Here is an 18,745-nt window from a genome sequence, read left to right as displayed (position 1 = left end):
CCTGCGGACTCAAGGGTCCCAGGTTCGATTCCGGTCAAGGGCATGTACCTTGGTTGCGGGCACATCCCCAGTGGGGAGTGTGCAAGAGGCAGCTGATCGATGTTTCTCTCTCATCGATGTTTCTAACTCTCTATCCCTCTCCCTTCCTCTCTGTAAAAAATCAATAAAATATATTTTAAAAAAATAATAATAAAAAGACAGTGGGAAGGAGAGGGAGAGGGAGAGGAGAGGGAGAGGGAGAGGAAGAGGGAGAGGGAAAGGGAGAGGGAGAGGGAGAGGGAGAGAGAGAGAACATTGTTTTTTCACTTGTTTATTCATGTGTCCCTTGCTTTTTAAAAAATATACAACAGGTAGCAATGAGGGAATTTGTGGTCTCTACCCTGGCACCCTTGGCTGTGCCCCGAGGGAACTGGAAAAAAGGAAAGTGACTTGTTACTGTGGCATTCACTAATCCAAAGACATGCGATCCTAGAGGCATAGAAAGACAATAGGCTCAGATACCAGTAAGTTCAAAGATGATCTCTCTCAGGGAAGACACCTGGCCTAGGGCATGACTACCCTCTCACTATACACTGCTTTCTACTTTAAAAAGTCTTTTTAATTTCAGAACGTCCTGGGTGATCACTTTAGGTGTCTGAGTTTGCAAGGCCAGGCCAGGCCTCCCCGGAGTGGGTCAGATGAGCATGTGGCCCCTTTTCATCCACAATGCAAAGCTTCTTATGTATATACACCTTCCATTTTATCCTATGGCATTCCATTTCATTTTATTAACCGATGTCTCCCCCAATACATTCAATTCCAAAAAAAAAAAAAAAAAAAAAAAAAAAACCGAAAAAAAAGGACTGAAAGGAAAAAAAAGAGAAAATGATTCCTACATTGTTGTCCCAGGAATACTCGCCTCGTTTAGGCTTTCAGAGTCCCTGGGTTTTGGGTTTTAGGTTTTAAGGGTCCCGGTCTGCAAAAAGTGTTTTGGGAATGTCCTCTCTGTCCTCAGTCACACCCCACCCCCCAAAAAGCATTTCCAGTCCCCCGTCCACTGCCAGGCCACCCACGGGGCCTTCCGGGGAAAACCCAGGTGGTGGATGCCCGGGGATAGGGGATAGGGGATAGGAGATAGGGGATAGGGTGTCAGGGTCAGGGTTAGGGTCAGATCTAGGGTCAGGGTCAGGGTAAAGGTAAGTGTCAGGGTCAGGGTCAGGTTTAGATTCAGGGTCAGCCTCAGGGTCAGGGTAAGGGTCAGCATCAGGGTCAGGGTCAGGGTTAGTGTTAGGTTTATTGTCAGGGTCAGGTTAGGGTCACGGTCAGGGTTAGGTTTAGGGTCAGGGTTAGGGTTAGGTTTAGGGTCAGTGTCACGGTTAGTGTGGGGATCAGGATCAGGGTCAGGGTTAGATTCAGGGTCAGGGTAAGTGTCAGGATAAGGGTCAGCATCAGGGTCAGTTTCAGGGTTAGTGTTAGGTTTATTGTCAGGGTCAGGGTCAGGTTTGGGTTAGGATTAGGGTGAGGGTGAGGGTTAGGGTTGTTAGGGTTAGGGATGGGGTTGTTAAGTTTAGGTTTAGGGTGTTAAGGTGAGGGTGAGGGTGAGTGTTTAGGCTTAGGGTGAGGGTGAGGGTGAGGGTGAGTGTTTAGGGTGAGTATTTAGGCTTAGGGTGAGGGTGAGGGTGAATGTGAGGGTTAGTGTAGGGTGAGGGTGAGAGTGAGGGTTACGTTTAGGGTTAGGGTTAGGATTTATCATGGTCAGTATGGCCATAACTAGAATAAGAAATGTGTTCTCAATCATGAAGATGTCACAACAGGAGGATGACTGAGCAAGGGAAAATCTGGTGACATATTTAAGGGCATATGAAAGGCTCAAACTGCTACTGCTGTTACAACATGTAAAAATGATCTTTCCCAGGAAGTTGCTGGGGTCCAGCCCCAGCAGGTCCAGGGGTTCCCATGGAGGTGTGGACGGAGTCGGTGAAGAATGAATGACACAGAGGCAGCATTCAGTTGATCATCATGGTTGGGTTCTCTTTTTATTGTTCTATTACATCTATATTTATACTATTTGATCCCATAAGCGTGCCTCTATAATTACGTCATGGTATGTTTCAGGAAACCTTCTACAGTTCCTAATTTCATGTCCATAATCCTGTCTCTGTCTAGTTCTGTTGATTTTGATCTTGTCTAGGTTAATCTCTTGTGTTCCATTATAAGGGCTATTCCAAGATCACTATTCTATTGCTCTACTGATAAGCTACAAGGAAGTGACTGAAGGAGTTTATCCTACCCAGTCAAGGTCATGTCCTCCCAGCCTTGCTGCTTCCCTTCCCTGGGACTTCCTCGTGTCAGTGGATCTCCAGGGGTATAGGCTCTGGAGCTTTCCCTGGTGGGCAGACCCCTGGGGATGTGGGCCCAACAATTCCCACATTTATTGCCAACAGTCTTAGTCCAAGTCCTTCATAAGTAGTACATGGTATTTCTGTAACTCTAGGGGGATTTACTGATTTATTCTCTTCCTTAGTCCTGTTAACCCCTAAGCTGGGGAAACAACCTTTCTCGGGGAGGTGGTCCTGGCTAAAACACATAGCGCTTAAGAGGGGGAGCAAACACCTGTCATATACGCCAGGTTCCTTGAAACATAAGCTGTGCAGATGTTTCTTCCCTGCAGGGACTGCGTCAAGCAGCAAGGGTGGATCGGCTCCCGGCAGGAACTAAAGTTAAATTTTTTACAAGAAGCCAAAATCCTCATGTAATACAATCAGTCATCCCAATATTGTCAAAGGTATAGGAGTTTGCACATAAACGCAGTCTATTCACATCATTAAGGAACTAGTCCCCGGAGGTGGTTCCTCTCTTTTCTGAGAAAAAAGGGATGAAATTTTCATCAGATGCTGCTTCTGGGTGGCGAATTTCAAATGAAGATTGTATACACAGGAACCTTGCTGCAAGGTACTGACTAGAGGTGAAAATAACATCCTGACAACTGGTGACTTTGGAATGACTTGTCTAGAGGATGGTGGGTTGTAGTCATCTTTTGACTTAAAGCAGATTCCCCTGAAATGGACAACACCAGAAGCTCTTAATTATGGGAGATAGCATTCTGAGAGTGATGCAGGGAGCGTTGGCATCCTCCTCCAGGAGACCTTCAACTTAGGGGTCTGTATATCCCCTTTTTGCCACTGGAGGAGATTTTATCCATCTTTTCAGATTTAAATGAATCGCTGCCTTTTTCATTGCCTGAAGATTTTGACTTTTTTCCCCCCTTGTTTTTCTCATTTGGATAAGGAGAATCGCATGGATTTTCACTTTTGTGTTTTTAAACGGCCATCGTTCTGTTTTCTCCTTTCCTTCGCCTCTTCCTTAGGTCTGGTAGCACTTCCTGGTCACTGTTTGAGTGATGCCGTTTCCGACCTTTTCTGCCCTTTTCTTCTTTCTCTCTTTCTCTGGATCGTTCCCTTGACTTGCCCAATTCTTTCTTGTCTGTTTCTCTCTCCTTACTCTTGATTAGTGGTGAAGGGGTATGAATAAGGTACAGCGTTGCTGAAGACTCCTTGAGTTCGATGAGACTGTCCTTTCTGGTTGAGGTATGTGATGGAGAAGGGTGTCTATCAATTTTACGCTGGCGTTTTTGTCCCCTTTCAGGCTCAGTAATATCTGATCGGGGAACAGGTGACTTCAAGGGCCCAGAAACTGGTCTTTTTTCTCCTCCTTTAACATTTTCTTTTGATTTTATTTCCTTTGCTCTATCTCTTTCTCTGAATGCCTCCTTCTCTCTTTCCTTTTCTTGAGTCAATTTTGATTCTATGTTGGGGACAGTGGTCTTGAATTTCTCACCTTTAGCCTTTTCTTCCTTCTTGAATTTTTCTTTCTCTTTGTTGGTCTTAGGTGTTCTTTCCTTTGTCTCTCTTGCTTTTTCATCTTTCTTTGGCCTTTCTTCCTTTGGCCGCTTTTCTTTACCATCTTTACCAAGTACCCTGGCCTCTGGAGTCTTTTCTCTTTTCTCCTTTTCCTTCCTTCTCTCTTTGTCATTTTCTTTAACGATGTTGCTGCTATTAAAGCCACTATTGCCATTGCTTGAATTGCCTTTGAGTGTGGCACTAGAAGCTTTATGGACAGCTTTCACACCACCCTCAGATCTCTCCACTGATTTATCATTCTCCTCAGCACTGCTTTCATGAGATTTAGATGCACTTCCTATGGAAGATGAAGACCCGCCAACGGGCCCATTGTGTACACTGGCAACTGCGTTCTTCGGAGTGGGGTCTTTGTGATGAAACTCATTTTCAGGTATCATGTATGACTTCCTACATTTCAACTGCCCAGAGTAGCCGGTAGCCAATGCATGTAGACGACGCCTTTTCCCTTTTTCTTCTTGGCAGATTTTATGCACTCTATTTTCCAAAGCCTGACCCAGATTTAAAACTTTCGGGTAACAAGGAAGTATTTTTGTTAGCACAATCAAGATATTCCTAATGTGAATATATTCACCTGTTTCAAGGCAATGTACCGATGCCTTGGTTAGATTGTAGTGCCATTTATGTACCACATGTCGGAAAGTTTCATAGTCTAGTTGATCAGCTTGATTTCCCCGATCAAATCCAGTTGCCCGCAGTATAGTAAGGAATCCTGGGTGATTTCCACATTCCTTTTCATATGTGGCTCTATCACTGTGCCACCTAGTCACAGTCTCTAACATACAGCAAAGAAACCTCCCATATCGACGCACTTCATTTTCAGTGCAGCTTGCAACTGTGAAAATTATGTCAGAGAAAACTCGATCATAGCAAAGAAGTGTGGAAAAATTTGGAGTTTTCTGTTGATGTACCAGTTCAACAAAACGAGCACAGTAAACAGCATCGATTGCTGAAAAAATACATCGAGGAAATATACACAGCTGTAAAAATTTTGTGATGGTCTCCTTTGGTCTAGATTTGGCTAAAAGCCAGTTGTCCTTTTCCAGTTTCAGTCTCTGTAGAACTCGCTGTACATGTTCCGTCTGTTTCTTTTCTTCTTCAAGAAGCTTGTCCCGAAGAGCACTACAGCGCTCCTTTTCTTTTTTCTTTTTCTTTGGAGGCATTTCTTGATTGTCATCAACTGCTTTCATCTGGACTTTAAGTTTACTGACTTCCCGTTCATAGCTGGTGTGTGGAACTGCAAGGTCATACATGGTCAACGACCAGAATGTGGCATAGAACCGAGGGCTGATGTCATCCCAGACTTCGGAAACGTGCCATGAGCCTACTGCTTCATGGACAGGGGCCATCACCATTTCACATGATGCTATGTACTTGTGAACTTTATGTTGCTGTTTACTTCCCTTGTCTGATTCTTTAAGTTCATCATATTTGGATGAAATATGGCGTGCATACATTGGCCTAGACAAGAAAAATGCTGCATCATGGGGTATATGAAATTCGTTGTAGAGCACATCGATGGAAGGCACTCTCTTTGTGTACTCTTCTGTGCTTAGATTCAACGCTAAAAATCCACCGAACTGTACCAGGGCATCATGACACTGGTCATAGAGCTTTCCCGCCAGTTCCAAATGTTTCTCTCCACCTTCCTGAAAGATCACCCTGTCCCTCTGCTGAGCTATCATCAAAACAAGGGGAAGAGCAAGATCATAGTCCAATAGGGCATCCTTTAATCTCTGGGAGGATTTTTTAGTGTTTCTGATCTGGCCACAAGAACCTCCCTCAGCTCTCAGTTGCTCTCCGCCAGTCATGGCCTCTAGTTGCTCCGTTGTCATTGTCTCTTCCCCGGTGATTCCTACTCCTGCCATTTTGTGCACCACCTCCTCCAATATGAGCAGGCCAATACTTCTGCCTGCCTTGAGCTGATTAGCCACGTGTTGCAGAAGACCAGCCAGATCCATTGGATATTTAGGAAAAACTGCACCACAGAAACTAACAAGAGGCCGAAGCCAGCTTGAACTGGTTGTATCGTCGTGTTTCATCCTTTCCTTTTCTGGATTTGCTAAAGCCTCGATGATGCAATAGGCCAAGACATCATAATTTAACGGAGTGAGGTATTTCAGTGAATCTACTACAGGTGCCATGAGCTCATCACACGTCTGTATTTTTGCCAAGATACAATCAAACAAAATAGTTGGATTGCTGTGGCTCAATTTCCCAATTTGTCTTCCAGAAGGCCTCACATTTTCCTTGGTTAGATGGTTCATGATATCTCTAGCTTTGTCTATTGTTTGAGCTTTAGCTTTTACTAGAAGTAAGGAACTGTTGTAAGTTTCATTCTTCCACTGGCCATACAGACGATATCTATGCTGATATGGAAATGTTTTCAACATTCCCCATAGTTCCTCAGTCATACAAGCATTGCAGTCCATGAGAGAGAGAGATGGAAGTAGGACCTGGTCAGTAATGCCAAGTAAACAGCTAAGAATAACTTCCATTTTCTCTTTTTTTTTTTTTTTTTTTTAAATTAAATCTTTATTGTTCAGATTATTACATTTGTTCCTCTTTTTTCCCCCCATAACTCCCCTCCTTCCAGCTCCCACCCCACCCTCCACCCTCACTCCCCACCCACTGTGTTCATCCATAGGTGCATGATTTTTGTCCAGTCACTTCCCGCATCTCCCACACCCCTTTTTCCCCCAAGAATAGTCAGTCTATTCCCTTTCTATGTCCCTGATTCTATTATAATCACCAGTTCATTCTGTACATCAGGTTATTTATTCACTTGATTCTTAGATTCATTTGTTGATAGATGCATGTTTGTTGTTCATAATTTGTATCTTTACCTTTTTCTTCTTCTTCCTCTTCTTAAAGGATACCTTTCAGCATTTCATATAATACTGGTTTGGCGGTGATGAACTCCTTTAGCTTTTCCTTATCTGTGAAGCTCTTTATCTGACCTTCAATTCTGAATGATAGCTTTGCTGGATAAAGTAATCTTGGTTGTAGGTTCTTGGTATTCAGCACTTTGAATATTTCTTGCCATTCCCTTCTGGCCTGCAAAGTTTCTGTTGAGAAATCAGCTGACAGTCGTATGGGTATTCCCTTGTAGGTAATTGAGCCTCTTTCTCTTGCTGCTTTTAAGATTTTCTCTTTGTCTTTTGCTCTTGGCATTTTAATGATGATGTGTCTTGGTGTGGTCCTCTTTGGATTCCTTTTGTTTGGGGTTCTCTGCGCTTCTTGGACCTGTAAGTCCATTTCTTTCACCAGGTGGGGGAAGTTTTCTGCCATTATTTCTTGAAATAGGTTTTCAATATCTTGCTGTCTCTCATCTTCTGGCACTCCAATGACTCTGATATTAGACCGCTTAAAGCTGTCCCAGAGGCTCCTTACACTATCTTCACACTTTCGGATTCTTTTTTCATTTTGCTTTTCCAATTGGGTGTTTTTTGTCGAATCTTTGGTTTGATTATTGTACTCCTCTGGTCTGCTATTGGGTATAATATTCTTTATTTCAGTCCGTGTATGCTTACTTTCTAATTTCTTTATCGTAGCATCGAGGGTCTCATTAGTTTTCGTGAGGCTCTGCACAAATTTATGGCAAGCCCTCAAAATTGCGATTCTTAGCTCCATATCCTCCATTTCTGTCATGTTTTTTTGTCTCCGCATCTTTTATGCTTTCTTGGTGCACCCCCTTGTGGTCTCTGTGCGCAGTCTTGTTCTAGCCAAGCCTTAATTGTTGTAGTTAACACTAGAGGGGTTTGACCACCAGGCCGGCTGGCTGTGGAAATCAGCTGTGTGGAAAACGTCTGCCTTCTGGGGAGGTGCTAATCCAGCCTTTGCCTGAGGCAATCGGCAAATGGCTGTGCGCAGGTTTTGGGCGGGGCGGGATCAACAGGGCGGGCGGAGGGAGCAGTTATGGCCACGCTCAGTCCCGTTCCCAGAGGCTCTGCTTCTCAGAACCCCGGCAGCCACTGCAAACCTCGGAGAGAAAGCTGCCCTCAGGTCCCAACTGATGCCGGATAATCCCGCTTCTCCCGTTTGAGTCTGGGTCCCTAGATACTCGCCCGGATCTGGAGCCCAGAGTCTGAGACTCACTCCCGACAGAAAACGACAACCGCGCCCTCAGCCACCAGCCCGCTTTGCGCGCGCACCTCGGTACCTTTGTATTTTCCACACTGCGCCGCCTCTGAGCCTCGATTTGCTGTTCTCTTTCCTTCTAGTTGTAGAGTCTCTCTTCAGCCAGCCTTCCTGTGGTTCTGGGTGATGTCCGTTCAGTCTTTTAGTTGTATTTTTGAAATGGTTGTTTGCGGCAGCGGTCTCCGGTGTTTACCTACGCCGCCATCTTGGTCTCTCCCCCTTCCATTTTCTCTTTATCTTCTTGTTCCCTTCCATCAGACTGAAACTCCTTCATAAAGGATTTGCCTATGCGCACCACTTTTGCAAATAAAATGGGATCCCAAGAAAGGTGGGGACCGAGGTAACAGAACATATTGAAGACATCTGTCCTCAGATCCTCAAAGCTCTCTGCTTGTTTTGGTGCTCTCTTATTTGGCAAAGCAGTCACAGGTGAGCCTTTAGCACCTTTAGGAACGCCAACTCTTCGGTAGAGAGGCTCAATAGTTATGTGAATAAGCTTGCAAATAGCAAGAGCTATTAGCTTATGGGAAGCAGCATAGTATGGAGGCATCAGATCCATCATGTTCTGTGCATGCTGCCAATCGCCAATCTTTAATAAGGCTTCTAACAAACCAAGTTTTTGGTTGTCCGGGGGCTTTTCTACTTTCTCCTCCTCCTTTTCCTTTGCCTTCTCTTGCTTATCCACTTTTTCAGAAGACAATACAGCCACCGTAAGTTTTCTAAGAATTTCCTTAGCTTCCACCATTTCTCGTTTATATTCATCCATCATGCAATTATCAGCCGGAAGAAGATGTACATAAAGTTCATTTAAATCAATAAGGTTACCTTGTAGGAGCACTGCTGCAACTCTGTATAAAGATGAAGGAGTCTCTCTGTTCGGCTCCTGGTAAAACTTGAATTGGAACCCAAGTATATGACAAAGTGTTTGCGGTCCACATATATTCATATAAGATTCTAATAAAGATATAAAGAAGTCATTATATTCTGGTCTGCATTCAAACACTTCTAAAATGACACCCAAAACTCTATTGGGATCTAGATTAAAGCATCCTATTAAAGATGTGATATTTTCTAAAATTAAATCACTAGTAATATTTCCCGATAAATCTTGCCCCAATTCAGCAATCAGCTTAGCATAGCCTTCATTCTCTTCTCTTAACAAATTGAACTTTTGCTGCTTATAAAAGAGTTTTGCCTTGATTTTAACTGATCTTTGGTCGAATTGCTGTGATTGTTTGATAAGTCCTAATGATTCCAATGTTTCTGGATCCAGGCGTTCCTTTAGAATCGTGTCTGAAACGAAATACAAACACGCTAATACCAATTGCATAAAACAGTCTCTCTTGCTCTTCTCTTCTAAAACGGTTGTCTCAATATCTAACATGCAAAAGACATCAGCAAGAATGGAGGGCATATCCTCACGAAATTCGCTGATGTCATTTAAAAAGTCAGCTACTTGTTCGGGCTTCATATTTCCTTGAATGACATGGTGTGATAACTCATAGAGAGCTCGCTGGAAATCTCTGTAAGTCGAACTGCCGTGGCTCTTGTTTTTGCTGAGAAGCCAACATAAGTCCAGAAGGTCGCCTCTTCCTGATTTCTCCCAGTTCTTTATCCACTCGACGGGGACCGACACAGATGCTGCTTCCATCTTCCCCGACACCGACGCAGCCTCCATCTTCCCCGCCTTAGTGACAGAGGCCCAGGAGTGCCTCAGGTCAGCGCAGGGGGGTAGGGGGGGGGGGTCAAAGGGAAGTACCGCCCACGAGGAATGCCGGAAGCTGCACGTTTGCTTTTCGAGTTTCAGGCCCCAATGATTTCTAAAATAAAATAAAATAAAATAAAATAAAATAGTGAAATAACGTATTATACCAAATATCACTCTATTAAAGTGCTCCAATTCCAGGTATTTCATATATTGATGTCATGTCAATTAACTAAGAAATCTACTTCTCTACTTAGAGAAGATACCAGTAATTGCAGTGGTAAATCGAAAATATTTGTAATAAGATAAAGTAGGCATTTTTTGAGATATTTACTCAAAAAAATAAAAACACATACATTCTAAATTCCATACTCACCAGGGTCTACTATGAATGCTCCCACCTCGGTAAGTTCTGTCGATATCAGGGTCAGTAGGAATTCTCTTCACTCAACTGGCAGCTCCAACTTCAGTCAGTCTGCTCTGGAGAAGTGATGTGTTCGCTGCTCAGATGAGCCTTTTACAGGGCTTCCCGTAGGCCACACCCCCTTGCTGAGATTGGCTAAAATCCCCAAAAGGAAATAAGCACCTTAAATGGATTATACAGATGAAAGTCTGATAGGTCATTAGGGTTACGACACATAGAAAACACTTGGAGGCCGACACCCTAACAGAATGTCAATGTGTTTTCTGGTAGAAACGTGAAACTTTTCAATATGCAATACAGTATGAACTGTAGTCACTATTTCATAGATGCTGTAGAAAATTACATATATCTCATTTCTTATCTCCATTCCAAGGAGTAAAGATTATGTAGCTTAAGGGTGATTGTTCGTAGTTAAAGGGATTAACTACCCGCCTGGCACTTAGTTAAGGGGTTGTATCCCCTCCCTAACTTCCGGGAAAAATCCCCACCTGGGGAAACAACCTTTCTCAGAGAGGTGACCTTGGTTAAAACACATAGTGCCAAGAAGATGAGCAAACATATTAAGAACAATTTCTGTCTCTTTTTTTGTGTGTTTTGTTGTTGTTGTTGTTTTTGTTTTTTTTTCTACACTCTTTCTAAGGGTGACCTGGCTTCTGACAGCAGAAACAGACTACTCTACAGTTTCACAGCAGACCTCATGGACAGATTCTGTTGCCTCGCCCTCAGAAACCAGCAGGTGTATATGTCGTGTTCATGTAAAAACATGCAAACCGTAGAGAACTTCTATGAGTTTACTTCAGCCAAACTGTCCACACTTGCCGGGAAGCAGAATCTCAGGGGGTTGGGACAATGCTCCAGAGAATGGCTGTTTTTCACTTTGTTTTATTCATTCTTTTTTACAATTATTATTTAATATATTTTTATTGATTTCTGAGAGAAAGGGAGAGGGAGAGAGCGATGGAAACGTCCAGGATGAGAGAGGATCACCGTCCACTGCCTCCTGCACACCCGCTACTAGGGATCGAGCCCACAACCGGGCCTGCGCCGTTGACTGAAATCTAACCCGGGACCCTTTGGTCCCCAGGCCGGTGCTCTACCCACTGACCAAAACCGGCCGGGGCGTCACTTTGTTTTATACGTGACAATCCAATCCAAGGAGGAGACATAAGTGAGTTACAGGAAATCCACTGGTGATAGATGAAGGAGGGAGAAAGGGCGGGAGGGAGGGAGGGAGCAAGAGACGGAGAAAAGTGGGGGGGGGGACCTCTGGGATTGAATAAAAAGTAAAATGATAGACGCACACTACTTTTTATTTTTTAAAAAATATATTTTATTGATTTTTTACAGAGAGGAAGGGAGAGGGAGGGAGAGAGAAACCTCATCCATGAGAGAGAATCTTGGATTGGCCACCTCCTGCACATCCCCTAGTGGGGTTCACTCAAGCCCGTGACCTGGGCGGGCATGTGCTGGGGATCCGAAATCGAACCTGGGACCTTAGGGTCTGCCGCAGGCTGACATCGGCTCTACCCACTGAGACAAACCGGCCAGGGCCACACCTACTTCTTTTACTTAGGTGGGTGCAGGATAGATAGTTAACAGGCAATAATACACGTGACAACAATAGCAATGAAGGAATTTATGGTCTCTGTCCTGCAGGCCATGGGAGTTTATGTCACCAACTTTCACGTCTTATGGATACATTGGCCCATGTTCTCTATTATCCTCAAAACCTGCTTGTGACTACACTGTCTATGGAATATCTGCGATTTAAAGAGTTGCCAGCAGGTATCAATTCAATTGTGGCCATTGCATCATACACTGGCTATAATCAAGAAGACTCCATTATCATGAATCATTCAGCGGTAGACTGAGGCTTTTTCAGGTCTGTTTTCTATCGATCATACAAAGAACAGGAGTCTAAAAAGGATTTGACCAAGAAGAAGTTTTTGAGAAGCCTACCCGTGAAACATGCCAAGGTATGAGGCATGCCGTCTATGACAAGCTGGATGATGACGGTCTGATAGCTCCCGGGGTCCGTGAATTGGGGGACGATGTTATTATAGGCAAAACAGTCACCCTGCCTGAAAATGAAGATGAGCTGGAGAGCACTAACAGACGCTATACCGAGAGAGACTAGCACTTTTCTCAGGACTAGTGAGACAGGCATTGTGGACCAGGTTATGGTAACTCTCAACCAGGAAGGATATAAATTTTGTAAAATAAGGGTACGCTCTGTTAGAATTCCACAGATTGGAGACAAATTTGCCAGTCGACACGGCCAAAAGGGTACTTGTGGTATTCAGTATAGACAAGAGGATATGCCTTTCACCTGCGAAGGAATCACCCCTGATATCATCATAAATCCCCATGCCATCCCCTCTCGTATGACCATTGGTCACTTGGTTGAATGTCTTCAAGGGAAGGTGTCAGCTATCAAAGGCGAAGTTGGTGATGCCACTCCATTTAACGATGCCGTTCATGTGCAGAAGATTTCTCACCTTTTGTCCAATTATGGCTACCATCTAAGAGGAAATGAGGTCTTGTACAATGGATTCACTGGTAGAAAAATCACATCACAAATTTTCATCGGCCCCACTTATTCCCAGCGTTTGAAGCATATGGTGGGTGACAAGATTCATTCTGGTGCTAGGGGGCCTATTCAGAACCTTACCAGATAGCCCATGGAGGATAGATCCTGGGATGGTGGCCTGAGTTTTGGTGAAATGGAACGAGACTGTCAGATTGCCCATGGGGCAGCCCAGTTTTTAAGGGAAAGACTGTTTGAAGCATCAGATTCATATCAGGTTCATGTTTGCAATCTTTGTGGAATAATGGCAATTGCTCACACCAGGACCCATACCTATGAATGCAGGGGCTGTTGGAACAAAACCCAGATTTCTTTGGTGCGAATGCCTTATGCATGCAAACTGTTGTTTCAAGAGCTTATGTCTATGAGTATTGCACTCTCCTTCCTAGCGCACCAACTGCTGTGAAGCTCACGTCCACACAACAACCTGCCGAATCACCACGGCATCTGCCCGCATGTGATGGGTCAGCAGCGCGCAGGACGTGGCTGCCATGGAAGTTACTCTGGGATAGAAAACCCATCAAGCCACAGGGCCTGGGAGCTGTTCCCGCTGCTGCCGCGGCTCTGGGGGATCGTGAGTGTTGGCCAGAGCGGCAGTCAAGGCCCCCGGGGCCCAGCGCTCGGCGCCTCCGGCAGGGCGTCCGGGAGGCTGACGCGGTGATTTCCTGGAACAAAGTCCTGAAGAATCTGGGAGCGAAGAGGGTCAGCGGCCCCGAGGGAGGCCTGGGGCTCCCGGAGCAGGCGCGCCTTCAGGGACCCAGGAGACAGGCTTCGAGGCTGCGGCCGGCGCGGGGCGGGGCGTCCGGGGGTGCGGGGCGGGGCGACCGGGAGCCAGGGGCGTCCTGGGATCGCGCACGGGTCCCCCGCGGGGCGTCCTGGGGGCGCACACGGGTCCCCCGCGGGGCGTCCTGGGGGCGCACACGGGTCCCCCGCGGGGCGTCCTGGGGGCGCACACGGGTCCCCCGCGGGGCGTCCTGGGGGCGCACACGGGTCCCCCGCGGGGCGTCCTGGGGGCGCAGAGGGCAAGTGGTCCCGCTGGGTGGGAATTGGCAGCAGGAGAGTGCGTGGTGAAAGCCGCTGTCCAAAGGCGGTGTCCAGGCGGCAGCTGGTCTGCGAGCAGGACCACAGCGCGTCCGTGGGAACAGGGTCCTGGCGGGGCCACAGCGCCTCCGCATCCCACTGAGCAGCACGGGCGCGGGGGGCGGTGATCACAGGAGAGCGGGCGCTGCAGGCGGAGGATACGGACAAGCCCTTTAGGGCGCTCCTGCGCCCCTTTCCCTTTCTCAGGAGGGGCCTGTCTGTCCAGTGGACTATCTTGAGGTGCCCGATGAGGGGGGGGGGGCGCTGGGGGTGTCTGCGCCCCCGAGTGAGACTAACTAGGTCTCATGGGGGCGGGGGGGCACTCGTCTGCCGGCCCCTCCCGCCCAGGCCGGCCCCGAGGAAGCTCCGCTGCACTTCGCCTCCCGCTCCCTTCTGGACGCTTCTGCCCAGTCACTGGGGAAAGGGCCCCGGCTCTTGCTGTTAACCCCTCCCCTCCCCCCCCCAGTCCCCCCCCCACCCCCGCCCCGGAGGACGGGCTCCTGGCCCACGCCTGCCCTTTCCCTGGCACAGGCTTCTCTGCCGAGGAATCAGATGCCTCAGTGCTTGGGCCCCAGTTGCCTCACCTCAGTCCCATCCCAGGTCCCCGACGGCACAGCGGGGGTTCCCGTGAATCCTGTGGGAGAGCCGCCCATCAGATCAGATCAGATCACTAACCCGCAGGCGCCTGCAGGCCGGGGGCTGAGTCCCGCACGAGTTGAGGACAGAGGTGCTCTCTCTCTCTCTCTCTCTCTCTCTAGAGAAGGCGCCTTCATGATGTATGGTCCCAGCTGGCCTCTCTCTTCACATCGAGTGTCTTTGGCAGGACTATCGGGCCGGGCCGGGGCTGGGCAGACGGGCTCCACCTGAGCTGGTGCTGAACTCACACAAAGATCCTTCCTCCAGCCTGGAGGCCAGATTCTGAGGCAGTTTCCACACCCAGGAGTTCCAGGGGCCGAGACACAGGCTTCCCTCTGCCTGGGCACCACCCACCCCTCACCCTGGGCGCCCGCCCCACGTCCCAGCACAGTCTCTCCTCTGGAGCCATGCGTGCAGCTCTTAGGAGACCTGCTCGGCCTCCGTGTCCCCTCCTCAGGTCACTGCAGTGTCACCGACCCCGGACAGTCTAGGAAGCAGTTGTACAAGTCTCCTCCCAACACTGCTGGACACAGAAGCGTCTTCATGTTTTACATAGAATCATCGCACCAACTGCACTGTGCTAGCGTACTTCTTGCATCTCTTACGTGCAGTTTGTTTTAATACACATTTTCTTGATTCAAATCAGACTTCCTCCGCAGGAATCCAAGGACATTGCTCTGGTGATAAAACACAGAGCATGGACAATGCACTAATAGGCCTGAGGTAAAGGAAGGAATACAAATAGATCAAGAGCATAATGTGCTAATCACTAGTTTTAAGAGACTTGAGGGGAGAGGCCAAGTTAAGGCCTGTTTGAGTTGGTCTGTTTGTGCTAGGGTTAAATATCCAAAATATATTTACGTGCCAAGGTTATGTAGGTGGTTTGGGGGAAAGTAAGAGGTAGAAACCTGAGTGCAAGGTCACATGACCTGAGTTCAAGCCCTCTCTTCCTGTGCTGTTTATCCAGGGAGCTGGCAGGCTCCGAGGCTGGGGTCCTGGGGGTTGGGGGAGCTGGAGCACAGCCGCAGAAGGCGCCAGGTCTGATCAGGCCTGCAGAGCCTTGCTGTGCCCATTCCAGGGGAGGAATGCAGATGTAAAGGAATGAAGGACAGAGTTCAGACCAGACACGTCCCTGGTAGTCAAGTGCAAGGCCATAGTCCTCTTGGGCCCCTGCCGACTTCAGTGCTTTTGACAGTGGGGTGGGCTAGCCATTTAGTGGAACATTATTAAATGTCACCTGATCGTGGGCGGACAGTGGCCAACACCTGGCCCGCCTGGGCTGGTTCAGGGTCTGGGACAGGCGAGCAGCCTGTGGTCAGTGTGGAAGTCTGTGGTGAGACTGAGCAGGACAGGAAGGATGAGGCTTAGTGCTGAGCAGTCAGACCCCAGGCTTAGAAACACTAGAGGCGCCTTTCAAACTAGGTTCCATCACTCCCCATGGAAGAACTTACCTAATGCCTCTTACCTGTAGGATTAGTTTCCCATTGGGACATAAGTCCACACCCAAAGGATTTTTGTGAAAATAAAAGGTCTTGTCCGCTAGATCTCTTTCTGGTGATAGAAATCTATATATATAAAAGCTTAAGTGACCGTTACAACCGAATGACCAGAATGACTGGTCGACCAGTTGCTATGACATGCACTGACCACCCGGGGCCAGACGCTTAATGCAGGAGCTGCCCCCTGGTGGTCAGTGCACTCCCACAGCCAACTTCCCATGCCGCCCCCTGCTGGCTGGCCCCCCCCCCCCCCCGATAGGCCATGATTGGGGGGCTGGCGGGCCAACTTTCCAGGGGTCCCTGCCCCTGGCCAGTGGCCGCCCCCCATGGACTTCCATCACCATCCAGGTCGAGGGACCCCACCCATGCACAAATTCATGCACCGGGCCTCTAGTCTATCTATATGAAAGGCTAATATGCTAAGTGTCCTTCCCACCTTCTGACCGGTCACTATTATTCACATTGACCACCAAGGGGCAGATGTTCAATGCAGGTGCTACCGTGATGTGCACAGAGAAGTGACACCGTGGATCTGGTGTCCAGAAAGCAATGCTTGGCTTCCCCCAAGTGGGACACAGGCCCCACCACCACCCTGGAGTGACACCAAATTGCAGCCAACCTGCCAAGACCCCATGGCGCAAAATGCAGCCCATAGCCCAGCCCAGCCTGGAAACGGTGGCTTGGCCGCCAAGTAATGATGTCAGGTAGCAACGACCAGCTTCCTCTCCCTAGCGACTAGCCTCCTTGGAGTTCCAGGAACACAGATGGAATCTTTTTACACTTCCAAGTATCTGTGGAGCGTTTTCCCGTGCCTCATCTCATTTGATCCTCACAGAAGTCCTGGAGTAGGTAGATAGGAGACTTGGTGGAATCCTATTTTCTTTTCATTAGCCAGAAAACGGAGATTTAGAAAGCTTAAAAACTTGACCCAACTGAAAAGAATAAAGAAATGGCCGAAACCGGTTTGGCTCAGTGGATAGAGCGTCGGCCTGCGGACTCAAGGGTCCCAGGTTCGATTCCGGTCAAGGGCATGTACCTGGGTTGCCGGCACATCCCCAGTGGGAGATGTGCAGGAGGCAGCTGATCGATGTTTCTCTCTCATCGATGTTTCTAACTCTCTATCTCTCTCCCTTCCTCTCTGTAAAAATTCAATAAAATATATTAAAAAAAAAAAAAAAGAATAAAGAAATGGTGGCCCTAACTGGTTGGCTCAGTGGATAGAGCATCAGCCTGCGGACTGAAGGGTCCCAGGTTCGATTCCAGTCAAGGGTACATCCCCAGTAGGGGGTATGCAGGAGGCAGCTGATTGATGTTTCTCTCTCATCGATGTTTCTAACTCTCTATCCCCTCTCCCTTCCTCTCTGTAAAAAATCAATAAAATATATTAAGAAAACGCGCTGTCCAAATGATAGGCCCAGTTACGTGCTCCTGAGCCTGGGAGCCTGGCTGGTGAGAGTGAGGAGCTGGAGTGTAAATGCTGATCACACAGCCACGCGGGGCTGATCCAAGGTGCTGCACAGCTAGCTACAGAGGAGAGCCGTTTTAGGCTCCTTAGGAAATAAACAGTTAGCTTTTTAGAATTTTCTTGAGTGAAATGTTCTTCCAGTTCCTTATTTCTGTGCAGGGTACATGCTGTTTGTTGTGCAATGAGGTATGTCGTCCTATCTTAGAGAAAAATACACAGAGGAAGTTTAAACAAGCACAGGAAAGACAACATAGACAGACCAGTGACAGCGCAATATGCTTTAATATTAATAAAAAGGCAAATTATACCAAGTGTAGAGGAGTCAGAGGGACAGGGGTCTCTTCAGGAGCATGAGGCGTGGGGGCTGGGCACGCTGCCCGTGTGCAGGGCAGAGAGGAGTGGAGACGCCACAACAATGAAACCAGTAGCTTAGGGCCTGACAGGTGAGAGCAGGCTCCGTGGGAGGCTGATTGGCTGCAGCACGGAGGCGGTTTGGAAGATGCTATCACCGGTATCGCACAGTTATGGCTGCCTCCGAATTCATGACTAAGAAGCTTGGGTACAGCTCTCAGAGGGAAACTTCCGCATTATTGAAGAACGTAGCACTAGGGGAAATGCCATCAGAGTTTCAGGGCAGGAGCGTAGCCCTGGCAGGTGTGATGAACAGAGAAACCGTCGGGAAGCCCACACTCGCCTGGGCAGGAGGCACAGGTCTGACCTGGGGCTATGGAGGGGACGGCCAGAGGGCACGCGGCAGGCGGTGCTGAGTGTGAGAAGGCGACTGTGGAGGCACTCAGAGCGTCACAGCACAACGGACTGAATGGTAGCACTTGGGGAAGCGAGTCCAGCCACGTCCCCAGGTTGTGGTGAGAGATGGGGGTGAAGGTGTTACAGCCTGAACCCTGGGGTGAACTGGAGATTTCAGGGGGAAGCCAGGGGTACCTGGCTGACAAGCTTTTGCTGGAATCAGTCGCTGTTCACACACTTCAGTGCAGCATTAACATTTAGCTTGGCCCTGGCCAGGCAGCCCAGTTGGTTAGAGCGTTGTCTTCATTACGCCAAGGTTGTGGGTTTGATCCCCAGTCAGGGCACATACAAGAAGTGACCAATGGGTACATAAGTAGAACAGCAAATCGATGTTTATCTCTAACCCACCCCCCCCCCCCCCCCAAATCAATCAATAAAAAGACGCTACCTTTAACCAGGACTTAATCTGAAAACTTGAGTGTGTTTTTATGTGAGGACTGGGACATTGTTAATGTTAACAAGCACATGATCTGTAAGCGTCAGCAGAATGATCATTAGCACCAATG

General features: G+C 47.8%; 1 protein-coding gene and 1 pseudogene across 1 annotated transcript in view; one reads left to right on the top strand and one right to left on the bottom strand.

The window, feature by feature from the left end:
• The window catches only part of LOC139011543 (THO complex subunit 2-like), a 28,722-nt gene extending 19,035 nt beyond the window's left edge, over positions 1-9,687 (bottom strand). Inside the window, 2 exon segments of the mRNA XM_070417039.1 lie at positions 3,149-6,403; positions 8,272-9,687. Coding sequence (XP_070273140.1) covers positions 3,149-6,403; positions 8,272-9,687 — 4,671 coding nt within the window.
• Positions 9,688-11,791: 2,104 nt separating this feature from the next.
• Positions 11,792-13,158, top strand: LOC139011542 (DNA-directed RNA polymerase II subunit RPB2 pseudogene; annotated as a pseudogene).
• The last annotated feature ends 5,587 nt before the right edge of the window (positions 13,159-18,745 follow it).

This window comes from Myotis yumanensis, unplaced genomic scaffold (genome assembly GCF_028538775.1).
Source record: "Myotis yumanensis isolate MYYU_CA2020_CCGP unplaced genomic scaffold, mMyoYum1.0.hap1 SCAF_5, whole genome shotgun sequence".
NCBI classification, from domain to species: domain Eukaryota; kingdom Metazoa; phylum Chordata; class Mammalia; order Chiroptera; family Vespertilionidae; genus Myotis; species Myotis yumanensis.
This window is presented reverse-complemented; position numbering and strand designations above follow the sequence as displayed.